This window comes from Suillus clintonianus (genome assembly GCF_016758775.1).
Source record: "Suillus clintonianus strain FC179 chromosome Unknown DEU56scaffold_137, whole genome shotgun sequence".
Taxonomy (NCBI): Eukaryota; Fungi; Basidiomycota; class Agaricomycetes; order Boletales; family Suillaceae; genus Suillus; species Suillus clintonianus.
In genome coordinates this window covers 91,755-111,033 of record NW_024539361.1, presented here as the reverse complement: position 1 = coordinate 111,033, position 19,279 = coordinate 91,755, and the positions used below count along the sequence as shown (strand labels likewise).

The 19,279-nt window shown below is 47.2% G+C and overlaps 1 protein-coding gene across 1 annotated transcript; it reads right to left on the bottom strand.

The window, feature by feature from the left end:
- Positions 1–12,648: 12,648 nt before the first annotated feature.
- On the bottom strand, positions 12,649–14,421 carry DEU56DRAFT_904854 (membrane bound O-acyl transferase family-domain-containing protein; the record flags this gene model as incomplete). The annotated part of the gene is made up of 6 exons (XM_041356686.1): positions 12,649–12,931; positions 13,103–13,119; positions 13,200–13,542; positions 13,601–13,628; positions 13,674–14,008; positions 14,065–14,421. The coding sequence occupies 6 exons, from the start codon at positions 14,419–14,421 to the stop codon at positions 12,845–12,847; spliced, it is 1,167 nt and encodes a 388-aa protein (XP_041202503.1). The 3' UTR covers positions 12,649–12,844.
- Positions 14,422–19,279: the final 4,858 nt, after the last annotated feature.

Sequence of the window (19,279 nt, the reverse complement as noted above, 5' to 3'; positions counted from 1 at the left end):
TCACGTATCATATGCTACTGAGTATGCCACTCAACTTGCACACACCTTGGGAGCATCATACGTTGCAAGGCACCCTGCCAACCAGCACATCTGTACCACCACTTGCGCATCCAGTGCTGTGTCTGGATGCGGCAAGTTTTCGTCATCGCAGGCACCTTCTGGCGCATCCAGAGCCGTATCTAGATGCGGAAAAATTTCATCGTCAGAGGCACTTTCTGGCGCATCCAGAGCTGTATCTAGATGCGGAAAAATTTTGTCGTCAGAGGCACTTTCTGGCGCATCCAGTGCTGTATCTAGATGCGGAGAATTTTTGCCATCTCAGGAACTCTCTTGCGCATCCGGTGTTGTATCTGGATGCGGGACATCTACATCATTTGCGACTCCAACGCCTTGCAAACACTCCCAACACCTACTCTTATGGCAACTCAATTCCAGTAGACGATGTTAATGTATCTAACACGTCTACTCCATTCATTGGTCCAATCCAGGCAGACGCCTCCAACACATACTCCTACCTCCCTGAGCCAGAGGATCTCTGTCTGCAAATGCGCCATCTACGCCTTGCACTGATCCTGCTGTTAGCACTACTCCTACTGTAAAGGAGAGGGATGGAATCTTAACGTGTTGGATGGTATGTCTCGTTCCATTCATTCAGCGGCAGAAGATCTCACTCGTGTACTCAATGACGCTCTAGCATATAATGCGCGTCTCTACAATCTCCCGGATCTTGTGTATCCAGGAGACGAGTCTTCTGAAGAACCAGTGTCAACGACGACCAGGGGTACCACTGTCGGGAATGTTGATGATCTCTGCGCTACTTCAGACCCAGCCTTTGAGGTAAACATGTCTGGAGAGCATGGCATTGATCTTCATGCCTACTCTGGCTTGGGAGATGGTAGTTCTATATACACTACTACTATTTCTTCCAACGCCTATGATGAATACCAATCCGATGTTGTGTCTTCCCTTAATGAAGCCATGACCGAGCCACTCAATGACATGCCCGCACTTGTTACACCACCGCTTACTCCCAGTGCAACTTCAAACTTCGAATCTGCGCTGGACGAGTTCATGACTGTTGACGATGCTGTTGACAACACGTCCATCTTTGGTCAACATTCAGATGCTAGCCCTCGCATCTTTGATCCAGGATTGTTGATCACTACTGCGCATGTCCTTGAGTCCGGCGACTCCATCATTCGCTCGCTATTCGAGCCACGTCCTTCATCTCCAATCCCTGTATTGGAATTCAGTCCCGATGCTTCACGCTCTATGTCTACAGATGTCTGGACAGATGCAGTGTGTCCTGTCCTGCTCTCTCATCCATCTCCTACTCCCATTCCTTCGGAAACTCCTACTATTGATCCTTCAACTATCACATTACCTGCTCCAACGAACGAGCAGATCATGGAGGACTATCTTACCACAGACCTACCAACACTCTCCGACACTCACACACCCTTACTTTGTGATGTTACATTGGCGCTGTCTACCTACGCTGATGAACATAGCGATTTGTGTGCTCGTGATTGGGACCAAGAGATGGTAGCTCAACGATTGTTTCCTGGAGCTGATGGGGAGTATCTGAGTGTTGCATCACCTGAACCACGCGCATCGCGTGACTGGACTGAACGAGCCGAAGAACTTATCGAGCATCGTGCCAAAGCCAAAGGAATACTTGCACTGCTCGAAGACTGCCTACCTCCACGGATGTACGAAGAAGCCAGACGAGAACCCTTTGTATTGAACTGCGACAAGGAAGGAGTCTTTGGAACCCATGTTGACGACTCGTTCTATCACCATAACCATAATTTGGTTAATCCATTCTTCAATGGAGACGAGACCGAGCTCCTCAATGCTTTATGTGCCGTTTGCGAATTCCATGGTGAACTTCGACTCGCGGACATTATCGCATCCATCCTTGTCTTACCATTCCCCGACCGAGACATTGTCTACTCCCTTGTGCAACACGGGCTTCTCGATTCACAAAATGAAGACGAGATTGTTACATTTGCTCATGCTCGTGACCGTTTGCTCGGAGTACGTCGGATCCGTTTGGTAATGATGGCATGTAGTCCTTTCGTTCATCTCCATCAGCCAACAAAACATTCTATCATTTCTATGCTGATGAAGATCGAGAGGACGAAGATGGTGAACCACACTCTGGTCACCTCTTCTACATTGCTTAAAGACGAGGTAAATCCTCGCACTAGTCATGATGCATGTGCACTGACATCATTGACTAGCCAAAAGAGTTTGTGTGCACTAACTTCATAAAAGAGTCAAAAAAACAGCACATGGACACCCCTATTTGCGCATCCAGAGTCGTATCTGGATGCGGAAAAATTTTGTCGTGCTAACTTCATAAAAAATCCAAAAACATCGAAAAACAGTCAAAATCTTGTTTTTCTTTATTTTCTTTGCATGTGTTTGCTTGCCATGTATTTGTGTTCGTGTTTGCGAATCTTCTGTTGTCTGCTAGCCATGTATTTGTGTTCGTGTTTGCGAATTCTCTGTTGTCTGCTAGCCATGTATGTTTATTTCTGTTTCAAAATGTATTTGTATCGGTTTCGACTTACGTCAGGCCCAAGTACGAAAGGACTTGTTCTAGGAATTTGTACTAGTGAAACACTAGACAATTTCAATGAATCTCCTTTGCTTGTGTACCCTGGTGACGTGCTTGAAAGTCAAACCATACAAGAATACTATGATAGTCTAGGACAGGCAATGATGCCCTCCGAAAACTATGATGATTTGGACAATTTCGAGATTGAAGAATCCGACTTCTTAATTGAATGTACGGCTTCCAGTCTCAATGATCCAAGTTACGAACCCGTGATGACCATGTACAAACATGTGGACAAAAAGATTAAACCTGTCTCGGGAACATTCCCACAGGAAGCCCGCGTTTTGCGTCATTTTCCACATGATCCTTTAGCATCCATGACACCCTTGACTCGAAATCCACCCAATTTCATCCCTAATGGAAGGCTTTCACAAAAGAATTTGGATAGCCTAAATATCAACTCCAAGGGATTCCTGCTGCCACAGGAAGTCAAGCTATTCGAGCACATCATGGATCTAAACCAAGATACACTTGCCTTTGAAGAAACGGATCGAGGCACACTAAAGGAATCATACTTCACTCCATATATTATTCCTACCATTCCCCATGTTCCATGGGAATGTAAGAATATTCCAATCCCACCTGGTATTAGGGAAAAGGTCATCGAGCTATTAAAAACAAAGATCGGAGCAGGAGTATACGAACCAAGCCAATCCGCATATCGCTCGCGCTGGTTCTGTGTACTCAAGAAAAATGGAAAGCTCAGACTCGTCCATGACCTTCAACCCCTAAACAAAATATCCATCCGTGATGCTGGATTAATCCCCATCGTAGATGACTTTGTCGAGTCTTTTGCGGGATGCCAGTGTTACACAGTCTTTGACCTATTCTGGGGATTTGATGCACGAAAAATGCACTCAGATAGCAGAGACTTGACAGCTTTCCTAACACCATTGGGATTGCTACGTTTAACGGCTTTGCCTATGGGATATACGAATGCACCTGCAGAGTTTCAAAAATGCACTAGCTTTGTCCTGCAGGATGAAATTCCCCATGTGGCCAATGTGTTCATAGATGACTTACCGGTCAAAGGACCTAAGTCAGTCTATCTGGACGATGATGGCAAACCAGAGGTTTTAAAAGAAAACCCTGGTATTCGGAGATTTATTTGGGAGCATGCAGAAAATGTCCACAGGGTAATGCACCGTATCAAAGATGTTGGTGCTACCTTTGCTGCTACCAAAATCCAGCTGTGTCTACCAGAAGTCCTTATTGTTGGACAACGGTGCACACCTGAAGGGAGACTACCAGACACAGACAAAGTCTCCAAGATTTTGAAATGGCCTATTCCTACCACTGTCAAGGAAGCCAGAGGATTTATGGGACTGTGTGGTACTGTTCGCATATGGATCCTAGGTTTTTCAGAACTAGCGAAATCCATCACGTGTCTATGGAAGAAAGACACACCATTTATTTGGGGAGACAAACAAGATGAAGCTTTCACTATTCTCAAACAGAGAGTTTCATCAGCCCCAGCCATGCGCAGTATCGACTACACATCATCCAACCCTGTCATTCTCTCAGTGGACTCTAGCTTTATCGCGGTTGGAATCATACTCTCTCAAATTGATAACAATGGAAAGCGAAGACCCGCACGCTATGGTTCACTTCCAATGGGAGATGTAGAATCCAGATATTCCCAACCAAAGCTAGAGCTCTATGGATTATTTCGTGCTCTTAGGCATTTCCGACTTCATATTATTGGTGTACAAACTCTGCATGTCGAAGTCGACGCAAAGTACATCAAGGGAATGCTTAATGAACCGGACCTCCAGCCAAATGCTACTATCAATCGCTGGATCCAAGGAATATTGCTATTCGATTTCACCCTCATTCATGTACCTGCTACGAGGTTCAAAGGTCCTGATGCATTATCAAGACGACCTCTAGCAGAAGACGAAGAAGAACAACCAGATGAAGATTCCTGGTTGGATGACATTGCCTTGTACAGTGGCATGTCTCAAGAACGCTATCGACCACACTTCCTATGTCAAACACGACCCTCTTATCCATCGACATCACTTCCATCTGTGCTCACCGGTTCAGCTAGTCAAGAAAAGTCCCTTCGTGACATATTCAAGTTCTTGACTACGCTTGAAGCACCTCATTTCGAAAAGACAGCAAAGCGCAAAAAGTTTGTCAATCGGGCAACACAATTCTTTGTCCGAGGCGACCAGATGTTCAAACGCTTGCCTGGCCGTCCACCTTTGCTTGTCATATTCGACAGTGATAAGAGAGTGTCTATCCTGCTCAATGCACACGAAGAGCTAGGACATAAAGGAGTACAAGCAACATTCGAGACCATTCGATATCGCTTCTATTGGCCTCACTTGTACACGGATGTTAAGCATCATGTGCAATCTTGCCATGACTGCCAAATCCGTAGTGTACGGAAGATGCACATTCCGGTTACCGTTTCAACCCCTGCAACAATCTTCGTCAAGATTTATGTGGATATTATGAAGATGCCTTCAGCTGCAGGCTACAAAAATCTTGTTGTTGCCAGGGACGATCTATCACGCTTTGTAGAAGGAAGAGCCCTACGAAGAGCAACGGCCAAAGTCATGGCCAACTTTTTCTGGGAAGACCTATATTGCCGCTATGGTGCCATTGGCCAAGTCGTTACAGACAATGGACCAGAAGTCAGAGGAGCATTTGAGCAACTCCTCAAGCGAGTCAATATCCCCCAGATTCAAATTTCCCCTTACAATTCCCAAGCGAATGGAGTTGTAGAGCGTGGACATTTCAATATTAGGGAAGCCATTGTCAAGAGCTGTGGAAAGCACGTTTCACACTGGCCAGACAAAGTGAAAGCTGCACTATTTGGAGAAAATATCACTTCCAGTCGTGTTACCGGATTATCGCCATTCTACTTGGTACATGGAGTCCACCCTGTCTTGCCCTTCGACCTCATGGAGGCAACTTTTATGGTGGAAGGCTTTCATACCAATATGGATCCGGCTGATTTTCTTGCGTTGAGGATACGCCAAATTGAACGCCATCCAGAAGACTTGGAAAAGGCAGCTCAGACACTCAAGAAAGCTCGCTTCAAGTCAAAGCTTCAATTTGAAGAGAAGTATCACCTACGTTTGCAACGCAATGCTTTTAAACCAGGAGATTTGGTTCTTGTTCGAAACACACAGGTTGAGAAAGAACTTAACCGCAAGACCAAACCTCGTTATCTGGGACCCTTTGTTGTCGACCGACAAACAAAAGGAGGATCATACGTGCTTAGGGAGATGAATGGAAATTTATCACGAAGAGGAATAGCTGCCTTCCGATTAATTCCCTACATCACACGCAATTCATCTATCCTACCCTCACTTGCCGATGCATTAGAGGGAGACGAAGCACAATTATCGGGCATAGAAGAAAGTTCCAGTGATGATGAAGAATTGATTCCCTCAAGTGACGAAGGACGACAGACGAATCAGTCTGACAATTGACCACTCTATCATTATCAATATGCAGCAAGTTCAAGCTGGCGAAAACACAGAAACAATAGGCCTTTTCTTTTGGATCATTTGTCCGATACGCAGAAGGACGCAGAGCATGATGTATCCCACATCGGACTAGGAACATGTACGCCCAAGAATATAGCCAGTATTGCTATTAGGGGCATGTAATGTTCATGAAGTATCCCCAAAATATAGCCCATGGTGCTATTAGGGGCATGAACTTTCCATGTAGTCATCTATCGGGATGTGCTCGACTTCTGGGGCAATGGTTCGCTCAAAAGATCAATGTGCCAAAATTTTATGATGTCGTCAATGGGACCATCAATCATGAAGCGCCACTCTGGTCTTGACTTGTCCTGCCAAACCAATATCTTGTCATTGTCACACCTGTCACCGTCACACTATCATATTGGAATCTGCATATCACTGAAGACCGTGAAGACGACGTATTCCTTCACTGTAATATCTGTCCATTGGCATTGCACTTCTATTGCAATCTGCACAGATAGCCCATCCCACCCATCCCAATTCAATAACCTCCTTGGCGATAACAAAGACCACCATCAAAACCACACACCTCTTCAATAGCATAATGAATAATGTCGACTACATAGCAGTTCATTTGACTCGCATGTTTATCACAGAGACTTTTGAAACTCTGCTAGATGAATGCGAGCAAATGCATCAACACGAGGACCCTAATCGTGATGTACATGGCCATTTCCGCCAGATGTTGTACTACTGGGATCACGATTTTCAAGACCAAGTCCGACTGCTATGCCCGTTATGCTATTACTTCTTCCACTGTTTAACTATTTTGGAGACTGCCATGCGTATTGCACATTTTGAGCATCGCTGGCATGTGCCAAGAAATGAACAACCAGATCACTGATTGTTCATGACGAAGAAGACAACTGGGGACAGTTGTAATCTCACTGCCCCGCGGATGTCATGCATGAAACGAAGATTATACATTGACATTCAATAGGATAAGGGTATACTAGTCCAAAAGCTTTCGCTTTAGACTAATTACTCTATGTTGAGGCAAGAGAAGTAAAAAGTGGCAGAAAGCTCGCATTTCGTTTACTTTTGTTTACGTTTATCTTTGTTGACTTTCTTGCTTCTGTTTCTCTTGTTGTTTTTTATTTGTGCATGTTATGTGAGCTTCAGCCACAATCTGAGCTTACATAACATGTAATTAACCCTAGGAGAAGTCATGTGACTCCAGAATTGAGTCATTTGATCTTGGACGATGTCATTTGATGTCATAACTCCACAATGATGTCACTTGATGTCATAGCTCCACAATGATATCATTCAGCTCCACTTTGCTCCACAAATGCTCCACACTGCTCCACAGTGATGTCATTTGCTGTCAAATGAGTCAGAATGAGTCATTTTCCTCCTTTGGTGTTCTTTCCACTTCAATTCTGCATTTTATGCTACAACTACCTTATTTCTTCTCAGATTTGTGTCTCTTTCTATTTTCTTGGTACTATACAGTTCCTGGGATATTTCCCACACCAAATGTATATAAGGAGGCTCAATTCTCTGAGGAGAAATGAGAGACTCCCCATATTGGAGATTTCCCACTTCACATCTATCATCTGAAGTGCAGGCTGATACTGACAGCCTTACTACACTAAGATTTGATATAATCTTAGTCTTGTGTTATCTTTACTGTTGTTAGGGGCATTTAGTCACCCTAACCTTCTTTTCTAGTCCTTTGTTGGTCTAGAACTGCTGTTTCCTTGCTTTGATTAAGTCAGCAAGGATTTGTCTGGGAAAAGCTTAGTCAGCATCCCACACAACCCATATCTTTTGTTCAAGAGCTGTTTGGACAAAGAACTCTTCAGGAGTTATTCTTGCTTTGATTACATCAGCAAGGATCTGTCTGGGTAAAGCTTAGTCAGCTTCCCAATTTTGCACCACCAAGGACTTTTGCTCCATACCAAAGGTCCCTCGTTCATCAAAGGATCCACACACTCCAGCCAAGTGTTGTGTAGCGCATCCACTCGTATATTTGTCCAAGGACCATTCGGACAAAGCATTCGTCAACGTAGTCTAGTCCATCTATTCTACGCAGTTCATCGTATCAGGCCTATCGTCTAGGTCTATCATCCCATCCAAAACCAAACCCCATTCCAAGAACCAACGACAGACTGTATAGTCGAGCCTCCCACGAACGACACGTTATCAACCGAGAAAACTAGAAAATCCGTTGACCGTGTACTTGAGGAGTTGGCAACTCTTGTCTTATCAAAGTGTAGTTGTGGTGTCACTACATTTACACGAAAACATATAAGACCCTCAAGTAGTAAGACACCGGGAATCCCCAGACCGTTGCCCCGAACTGGTCGAATGCAAATTTCATGGCGGCGAACTCGAGTAGGTATGGTTTGTAGCGCTCTTCGGTCGGTGACGTGCGTTTTGACGCAAAACCGATAGGATGGATGGTGGTGATCGTGTCCCCGTTGGGCCCCTGCGAAGTGACTCGTTGAGCTAACACCGCTCCAAACCCATCCTTGCACCCATCACTTGTGATAATGAAGGGTGTTCCGTCGAACTGAGGCGCACGTAGGATAGGTTCTGAAATCAAAATTTGTTTAAGTTTGAGGAAGGTTTTCGCGTGTCGTTGATCCCAGTACGAATCTAAGTTCCGCTCTCGTAAGTATTGTCTATACTTCCGTTTACCTCCTTTCGCACTAGGCGGCGGTCTATCTAGATTTCGGAGAAGGTCAGTTAGCGGTAGTACTAAGCGCGCGTAATCCTTGATGAGCGGCCGAAAATATCCTGTAAGACCTAGAAATCTCATTAGTTCTAAGAGATTTGATGGCACTGGCCATTCTGCTACAGCCGCGATCTTCGCTAGATCTGGTCGTATACCTTTGCGACCAACTCGCGATCCACCGAAAACGACTTCCTCCATAAACAATTGCGTTTTAGTCGGTGAGATCGATAAGCCTTTCTCCCTACATCTAAGAAAAAACAAGCGTAAGCGTGCTAACAGTTCGTCGAATACATTACCTGACATAGCGCCATCGTCGACGTACAACTCGAGGAGTAGTTGTATCATTATGTCGTGTAGCGCTTGTGCTGTGAGGTCGCTGAAGCATGATGGGGCTCCTTGCACCCCCATTGGCATGCGCTCGTATGCTTCGTATCCCCGTCCCTCTGTGTAAAAGCACAGATACGGTTGGCTGTTTTCTTCTACTGGGATCGCGTAGAATCCCGCCGCAAAATCCAACACGCATATGTACTCGTGTCCCGCTAACCGTTGTTGTTTTGCTGAGATATCTCCTTGAGGCGTGGCCGCTACGTCGGATACCTTGTTTACGTCCCTAAAATTCTGACATATTCGCCATTTCACCTTGGCTGGGTCTACTGGTTCTGGGTTGCGAGCGGGTGAAGATTTCATCTCAACATCATAATCCGGGGGCTCACCGAGTTCGATACACTGCTGATTCACAATTTGTCGAATGTCGTCCAACGATAGACTAGTTCCCGAGTGTGTTTTCTGGACTAACACAGTTGACGCTACCGCTTTTACTTCGTCCGCAGGTATAAACCTCGTAATCCCCGCTCGTCTCATGTCATCTAGGACTGGAAATAGGTACTCCCGTTGCGGCTTCGTTAACGGCCGTTGGTGTACTTTCTTCGAGAACACGGCCTCTTCAGGGATTGTCAAGCGAAATTTGATGAAGTCTACCGGCTTCACTTCTCGGATCGATAGTGCGAACACATCTGCGAACTCTGTGACCAGTTCGCGCGCTTTGCGTAGTTGTTCTTGATCGAGGTTGGGTCCAAAACGGACTGCGTTCACTACTGCTTCTACTCGTGGTGGGTGGAATGGTCCTCGAGCCGTTAATCTAGTATAGATTTCGTCAGGTAGGCTTGGATCTGTGAGGTCCGGTACTTCACCTAGTATCGTTCTGTCGTCCTCGACATTGTCCACCTGGTTGACTTCTGTTGGCTCGTATACCTGCGCTATAACTGGAGGTATGGGCTGCGACGAGTCCGCAGAATGATCCGATGATCTCTTGGTGCGTTCGTCCATTTGCGTTGTGACTGAGGTTACCGGTAGTGCCAAGCTCGCAGAATGATCCGATGATCCCGAGCTCGCAGAATGATCCGATGGTCCCAAGTTCACAGAATGATCCGATGATCTCTTGATGCGTTCGTCTGTCTGTGCTCTAGATGGGGGTGTTAGTAGCATTAAGCTCGCAGAATGATCCCATGATTCTATAGTACATTGTTCTGGTGGGTATGTAGGACTTTGTGTTTGGGTATTATGTATAGTATGTGCGGTTGGTGTATTAGGTTCTATAGTAGGGGGTTTTATGAATGTTGACGAGGAAGGGAATCTAATGGCTGTTGGTAGGCATGGAGTTGGGAGGGGGCGGTAAGTAGAGAAGTTCTGTAATTGATATTGAGACTCCTTGTGGGGTAACATGATTGAGTCAGTACTATAATCGTGGATTGCACGCGCTTGTTCGAGTAATGGTTTACCTATCAACATGCGCCATGATCCCCCGCTCGGGAATACTTCGAAGGTTGTGTTGATTTGTATTGGTCCCCATGATACCGTTCCTGACCATTCTCCTGTGGATGGTACTAACGCTCCGTCAGCCATGCGAAGGGTTCTACTCGAAGGACTTAGCGGTGTTAAACGTCGTGCTATTCTCTGGTACGCCGCTGTGTCCATCGCGTTGATCATTGCGCCATTATCAACAATGGCTAGGAATCGTGCTTTCTCTCCATGAGGTCCATGCAGATATGGCACCGTTAAAAACGGGTTACTTGTTCGAGAGGGAATGAATTTGCCGGACGCGTCCACCGAATAAACGTCAGTAATGGAATTGTTTGGCATAGATGAAAGTACAACCGGGGTAGTAAGCAAAGACGATGTATCAGTTAGTGATTCTGCGTCCGTCGATACGAGAGTTGAAGGAATAACATGTACAGTATTTGGTGTGGATGACGCGTTAGAGTGCGGACTAGTTATCATGGGAGCTACTGCTGGTCCGCTGTCGGCAGTGGTCCCAGGCTGTTTTCCGGAATCCAGTCGTACCCTGCTTCCTGCATGCCCCAAGTGTCTTGTCCATCCCACCCTCCTTGCTCCTCATGTTGCGCTATCGTGTATACTGGAGCTGCCGCTGTTGCCCGATATGCGCCGTAGTTTGGGTGGATGTCTGATGCGACGTATTGCACTGGTGCGACTGCATAGCCTGGTCGGTTCATAGGTGAAGCTGTACGTCTGAGGAGACCCGCCACCTGTTGTCTCCAGCGAGCCTCTTGAGGTTTCAACGGTTCCTGGACTATACACTGCGCTCCGAGGTGAGGTGGTTCTGTGACCATGCCACAGTTATAGCATTCTCCCGATCCGAGAATTGCTGTTCCTGGGCGGAGTGGATACGGTCGTTCTATGGTCGGGAACCCTTCTGTGCCGTGTGTTCGATGCCATAACTCTACGTCTGCTTCGTATTGACGTACTCCCATCTCCGTATTGCTTCGTTGAGGTATTGCGGACAGTTTTTCTAGAATCTGTGCTCTAGTTAGTTGCATACGCGTGAATGGTGTTCCTCGCATGTTGAAACCTCCTCGAACTGGAAATGTTGGCGCAGTTGGAAACGAATAAGCATTTGTTGGGTTGTTCATGAGTACTGGTGGTGGATTGGGTGGTGTGGGAGTGCGTAACGCTGCTCGATACGTGTTTGGTCGGTAGGTGCTTGTGGCCATCTGCGCGAACTGCTGCTGCAATGCAGCCATTGACGGTGTGCTTTGTGCCTTCAACCTCGCGATGTCTGCGTCTCTGGCCCTTTCCTTGTCCAAATCCTCTCGTCCCCTCTTAATCTTCACACTTGGTACCGTCTGCACGTCTTCTATGAACTCGTCCCAGTTTTTGTAGTCGCACTTGAGGTGGTCTTTCAGGAGATTTGGTATCCCTTCGATAACGTACTCGATCAGGTGTCCCTCTACGTCTCCCATTCCTAAGGCCAGGCGCGACACTCTGGTTGCCCAGGTGACATGACCATAGTTTCCTGCTGTCCATGACCCTATATCACTTTCCTCCAGTATTTCCGCCATAATCCGTTCCTTCTGCTGCGCACATGTGTATCTAGGCCGTCGTGGTGGTGGCCAGCGCCCTCGGAATGCGAGTTTGAGACTTGCGAACGTGATGGACTTAGTGGGAACGTTGTCTTGAAACCATTCCTCCGCTAAGTTTCCTGGCGCTAGTTGCATCTCGAAGCGGTCTACCTTCTTGTCATCGTCCCAGGATTCTGGCAGCGATAACTCAAATTGAGCGAACCACTCCGTTGGTTCCTCTTTGTCTCCATAGTCTCCCCTGGAGAGTGGTACCGGCCGCGGGTTTTCGTTGGGCATGCTGAATCGTGATGAGGTTGGTCGTTTCGTGGTTGGTGACTGTGCGGTGCTATTAAATGGGGTCGGCATAGGATGGGTGATTGTAAGTGAGGAAGTTGAAGATGGTGATGTTGTTGTGCTCTCTCTTTGTCTAGGTGTAAACCGTGCGGGTTGTAGCATAAACTTCGTGCTCCCGGTTTGCTCCGATATAAATTCGGGGGAATGTTGGCGTTCTAGGTGGGGCGGCAGAGAGACAATGCGACGGCGAGGGGTGCCTGGAGCTGTGCTATCTGAAAATTCCGGAAAGAAAGTAAGTTGAGTAGGAGAGGAATTCGAGTTTCTGCGTCGTGTCGTTTCTGTATCAGTGAGTCCACGTAGTTTTGCACAGTCTTCGAGGTTAATTTCTCCTGTGCTGGGTCGCTGCCCCACTCTCATCACCAGATGGACTGGTCAGCACGATGGTCAGGAGCGACGAAGGAAGATGCTAGACAACGATGATGATGATGATGATCTGTCTCTGTGTTCTACATGCAAGTGCCTACTGCTGCGACCCCGAACTCCCCTGGACTCCTAACACCCTGCTACCCCTGCTTCTGCCTAAACCAGATCCGTCCGAGTCCCGCTAGATCGCTCCGCTCCAACGTACACTACTTACAGAACTAGACGAATGCACTATACACCAAGAGATCTGATCAAGACGTCACATAAAGAAGGTGGAAATAATTTGGAGGAGGGGATCAGTTCACCCCCACCTTCTACCCCGGCAACGCCAACAGCAGTGACCCAAGGCATCGCAGTAAAAATAAACCAACAAATCACCCATATATACCCCACCATACGCGCCCCTTTCGTCTCCTTCACTCCTGCACGCCGTGCAGTAGCTATAACCATATCCTCAAACGTAATGCCGAGTGCCTGATATATGAAGAAAGGGAACGAAACGCCGATGCGAGAGGAGTTGATGACTGCGTCCCCTCCTAAATGAGCAATGCCAGAGACGAAAAACGCGGTGTAAAGTTGCGTGTAGGACGATCCATTTGTTCCGGACTTAAAGCCGAGAAACGATGCCATTTTTTGGCCAAAGGGGACCAGAAACTGATCCAATTGAGAAATGAGCTAAGTCATAGCCTCCATGCTGTAAAATAATACTCACGCGTCGGAGGAATTGGTGCCAAGTTCGACTATCCAACAGTCAGTATAGACCATGTGCAAGGCAAATCACTTACCCCCAGAATTGTCTGATCGTGTATGCATCCTCCCAATTACCAAATAAATCGGGCCAGGAGCCCGGTTCAGACGACGTACAGCTCACAATAAGAGCTGAGATCAACGCGTGGATAGTAACGCCCACACAATAATACATCACCATACACGCGCCGCAGCCGAGAATGCGACGGATGAAAATCTGGGATGCGAAGGCTGCAGCGGACTTGGACGCCGGGTCATGCCTAATGTAGAATTGTGCGAGGTCAAACCACAGGAGGTGTTTCGCTGCCTTCATTAAACGGGAATAGACAAAGTCTTGCTTTGACTCCCCAGAGTGCTCAGGCATGTTTTTCACCTGCAAATGAAAACGATCAGGGCTCGTGGTCGGCTGGTGCTTCAGGGTAAATTTACCTGATGATTCCAGCCCACTCCTCTAGGTGAACCGCACAATTGTGTGGCCCAAATAAATTTCTCGACCCAAGGGAGTTCATGCGCTGGCTTTATTTGCTTCCGATGATGGAAGGTATGAAGGGGTCGGACAAGCAATGTCATGTGTATAGCATCCATGGCAAGGCCAGCAATTGCCATGCCGATGAAGTAATCGAGGAAAAGAATATCGGTCTTAGCGTGCTGAATGCAAGTCAAGCAGACGATGAGAACCGCGGCGCAGGTGGCAAAATTCCATGGAGCCCGCACGTCCAATGTTATGCCAAACTGTAGGACGAAGGCGGGGACCTGTGCGCAGAGGAAGGGTACAAGTGGACTCATAGTGAGTTGTATACTTACTTCTGACAGACTCTTGAGTTTTTATAGGCTCGACGCCTGGGAGCGATCCACAAGACAAACACGTCACCCGTATCGTACCTTTACTTCGCACTTCTCGCCCTGAGTGCATTGCCCATGTCATAGGCTCATTGATGCAAACCGAGCCGTGATATGTGGCAGTTATGCTCATCCTCGAACAGTACAGAGGGGCAGGTTGAACGGTGCCCGTCATAGAGATTCCCCAAAATATTGATATGTTTTAGAGCGCAACATGGGCTCGCTGAAATGATATATTTTTCAGTAAAATTACCTTTTTTCATCGATGTTCTTGATCGGTTATGGTTATGTCTGCCCTTATGCAAGGAACATAGGGCGGTAGAGAGAAGTAACCGATGTCGTTGACGTCAAGGACTATACCCAAGGATGCTACTATTAGCACTACGACACCAGAATGAACCAAAAGACTGAACTTCACCTGAACAGAGCCACGGCGTGACGCTGTGGGGGTTTTCGCTTGATTCCTGTTTTCAGATATTCATCTTAGGACTCCTTGGAGCCACCTGACTTCGGTCATACTTAGCAACGGTACGTGGACAGTACATTCTGAATGAAAATTTGGTTTGCCGTAACACATGCCTTCAGTTTTGACAGTGAGTAGGCTTGGAACGAGCTCACCTCACAACGATGGCCTGATCTCGAAGTAAAACAAAGGATGTCCGTGGCACTGGCATTCCCCGTTCCTGTGCCTTTTGCACAACCAGTGCAATGGGCGGGCGAGTAACAAACCGCCGATATTGATGATAGTAGTATGGACACCCACCACTACGCGCTGCCAACGCAAGGCATTACTATAACTCTGTATAGCACCGTATGCATAACGTCATAGCCTCACACACACCCTAGTACCCATATAGTCACACGAGAGATCCCCCTCATACAGGATCAATCACTGTGGGCCTTAAGAACGGTGAATTCTCATGTAGACAGCGCCCAATCAACGCCCACGTGACATTCACATAATGGGTGTCGAAATAAGGTCTAAGACGCAATTCAAGTTGTCATGAATATCCGAAAGCGAGAGCGAATTGAAATACCAACCTTCATATGCTCTATCGCTCTTTGCGCATTGCCCAAAGTCCCCTCTCGCATCTAAAAAGACTGCAAGGGACTTAATTTCTTGATCTTTAAAAGATGCATACAAACACGGAACGCGCTGTCACAGTCTTGCTTCAATCACCGCCTGTGTATCTCTCGTTCCCAGATAGCCCTGGAATTCTACAGGTTGTCGATCAGGCACCTTGTTATCCCCAACAAGTCCGAGGTTTTCATAATTTGAGGATAAATCCGAGAGAATGGCGCCGACTCTGACAGCAGGGATTGCTGCGTCTAACCGTGACTGAGCAAAAGTTGTCGTTTCGCAATAGCAAGCGTACAACAAGGGTTAAATTCAAAAGCAACACTAAAATGTCTACGCATTACATGGGTCGCGTGAGCTTGGGTTTGACTGACATGGATTGATGACCTACCTAGAAAACACAGAGTTCGCCTCAGCAAACTCAAAAGACAACGGAGGAGACCGTTCAAAGGCTATTGCGTTGTGGTGTAAGTTCCGTAAACGAAATTCCCACTATTGATTGGACATGATTAACGCTCGTCGCGGAACCGAGTAGACCGAGGGGAAGAAAAATATTTTGCACGACACAGGTCGCGAAGCTGTAATTGCGAGTCAAATATCGAGCACGTACGAGCGCGACGTCGAGCTCGAATTCCAATGAGTACTATTGGCCAATGGACATGGCACGGCAGGAAAGTCAACCCGACCCGTGCTAGTCACATGACACACAGACAAACTATTCGGAGTATTCGGCTGTTGAATCAATTTTACGCTAGGATGAATGTCTCGCGGTTGTTAGGCAAGCGGAGTCCCCCAGCTCCATGCTCGGGGGACCCGGATAAGTTTTATTGCGAATCGAGAGACAGGAAATACAAGTCAAGGCAGCATAAGGCAACGTAGATGTGAGACTGGAGGATGTGCGTTTTGAAAGCAATAAAACTACAAGCAGACTCCAGCAGGCAAGAGTGAAATAAGACATGAGTGACGAAGGCACGATAGACATACTAAAGGGCTAATTTTTTAATTTTTTAATTTTATTTTTCCAATAGATTTATGTTGTTTTTATGATTTTGTGGTCTTGGTGCCTTTCTTGATGCGAATGCGTGGATAAGAATGAAAAGAAACAGTTCTTAAGAGTTGCTGTGAGAGTCAAGAGACGTTGTTGTGTTGGTGCCAAAAGACGTTGTTGCGAGAGACGTTGTTGCGTGGGAATTCGAAGGCGCGCGAGCTGAGCCGTGAAGTAGAGCGTTTAGTAAGAACGCGTGTTGGCGTATATACTTTTTAAATTCATCAGAGGACCACCGACCTGCTGCCTGAATAAGATCTGGGGTCATTCCCGCGATAGCGAGTGCCGTAGCACCTCCAGCTCTCATCGAATGACCTGACATCGCCGCTCCACAATGTTTGCGCAACCGTGCGAGAAACCAGCTTCTGGTCGGTATGGAGCCGTCGCTTGTTAACCACAGCGCTGGGCGGAAGGTGAAGGCCGTGTCACGGAATGTAAAGTACCGTTGTAGCAAAGGTAGCGGATTGAGGCCAGTTACGGAGTTGGACAATATCAGGATGGTCGTTCCAGTCCCGAAAGTGTCGTTCTTCTGATAAGGTAGTGTGTAGGAGATAGAGTTGGGTGTGATGACGAGGGTGTGTCGCAAAGGAATCTTTCTGTACGTCTGATGCTTGATGGCATCTGGCCATGTTAATTCTCCGAGTCGTTGCAGAGATAGAAAACCGGTGAATAGTAAGGCTAAGAAAAGGCTGTCGTCATGTTCTGGTGATGATCCTAACTGTGCGCGAGCTCGTTGAAGATCATCCACGCACAGAGGTAAATTTCTCTGTACCGGTTTAGACATGCGGCGTTTGCAGCCACGAAGGGTGCGCGCAACCAGAGATGAACGACGGGCAGCTCGTACTGATGGATAAGAGTCTTCTAGGCGATTTGCGATACCCGAAAGGTAAGAGTCGACGGAACGAGGCTCGATGTGGTGTGAGAGCCAAACAACGTAGAATGAAAGTGTGTCGGTTGTAGGTTCGATAGAGAGTTGATGCAGTCGACAAAATGTAATATAAGAGTTGAGGTGGGAGTCGTAAACAGAAGCTGTAGTGGATTCGACCGCGAAGCCGAGTGCGATTGAACGCTCATATAAGAGACGCTCAGTTGTCCAGGCCTCCCGAATGGGTTGCCTGGACGACGCAGACAATTCCATCATTTTTGGGCTGCCCCCAGCGCATCTCGAGGGGGTTCGAAGTCAAAAAAGCTGGCCGTTGGGACCAACTCCAAAACACGTTCGTTTTGGAATCGCGAGAGAGCGTCCGCGACACGATTCTCGCACCCGCTAATATGTTCGACACGCAAATCCACTTCGTATTCCAGCAGAACATCGACTACCGAAAGCAGGATGGAGTTGTAGGGAGGATGTGCACGAAGCGAGTTGAACATAGCCACGGTATTGGTGTTGTCTGTATAGATGAGCATTCGCGAGTGAGTTTCCGTCATGTTGCGGATAGCATGTACCGCTGAGCAGACAGCAAGGGCCTCAAAAAAGAAGATGGTGTCCTTGGGGGCATCGTTAGGCAAAGGTGCCTGACCCGCGAAGCTATCATGAGGAAACCAAAGGCCCATTCCCACTCCTGATGCATCCGTGTAGGCAACGACGACATCATCTGAAAGTGGGTTGAAATCCAATGATTTATAGAACAACAATCCAGGGAGTTGCTCAATACGAGTTGCCATCCACGTGAGCTCGTCAATGATGGCGTTGTTGATATGGAGTCTTGCGTGAGGATTAGTTTTTCCTCGGATCTTCTCGTACACAGCAGAGAGTCCTGGCTTAAGGAGCGGGAAGATATTGAAAGACCATTCACACCATCCAGCAAGTTGCTGAAACTCGCAAAGTGTCCACCGAAAATTCTTGCCTGCGAAGCGACGCAAGTGCAAGACGAGTTCCTCCTTTTTGTGTGGTGGTAGTGTTGCGGACATGGCGTTTGGGTCGACGTCAAAACCAATGACTGTCAGCGGTGATCCGAATAGCTGTTTTGGACGGTCGTGAGGAACACCGATCTCGTCCCAAAGCTGTAAAAGACGAGTTTGTTTGGCGGGGAAGTGACACTGATATGGGGCATAGTATAGCATCTGTCCTGCTACCTCAAAAGAAAACGAGTCATCCATATAGAGCTTCAGAGCTTCAATCAATGTTTGATGAATCGCGATCCACGCAACGAGTGACATAAACGATATCCACACTTTGGGTGAACCTCGCCCTCCGAAGTTATTATTACGGTCAACGTATCGTTGACCACGAACCGTTAACACCTGCTTGGCTTGCCACAGCGGGTGCATAGGTAAACGTCGAAATGCTTGAGAAACGTCGGATTTGAAGAGCACTAAGTTTTCATCAGGATGCTCCTGCCGAAATTGAAGCAGTGAAGCACCGAGCGAATGTAAGCCATCGAGTTTGGTTCCCTTGATAGCGTCTGAGTCGATCATTGAATTCAACGAGAAGTCCCCAGCAGTGTGGTCGACGACGAGGCGCATCTTGTCAGAATTGGGTTTGGGTACCGTATGCATTGGAACGCTATACATTCCGGGAAACAAATCAGTTCCAAAACTTTCTGACACTCGTCCCAGTTTAATCTCTTCTTCGAGCTGCTCCTCGATGAATTTTTGCTGGTCGTCTGATTTCGCGCATGTACGCATCGAATTATCATTGATCGAAGGATAGGACTCATCTGACGTGTCTGCCCACGGCC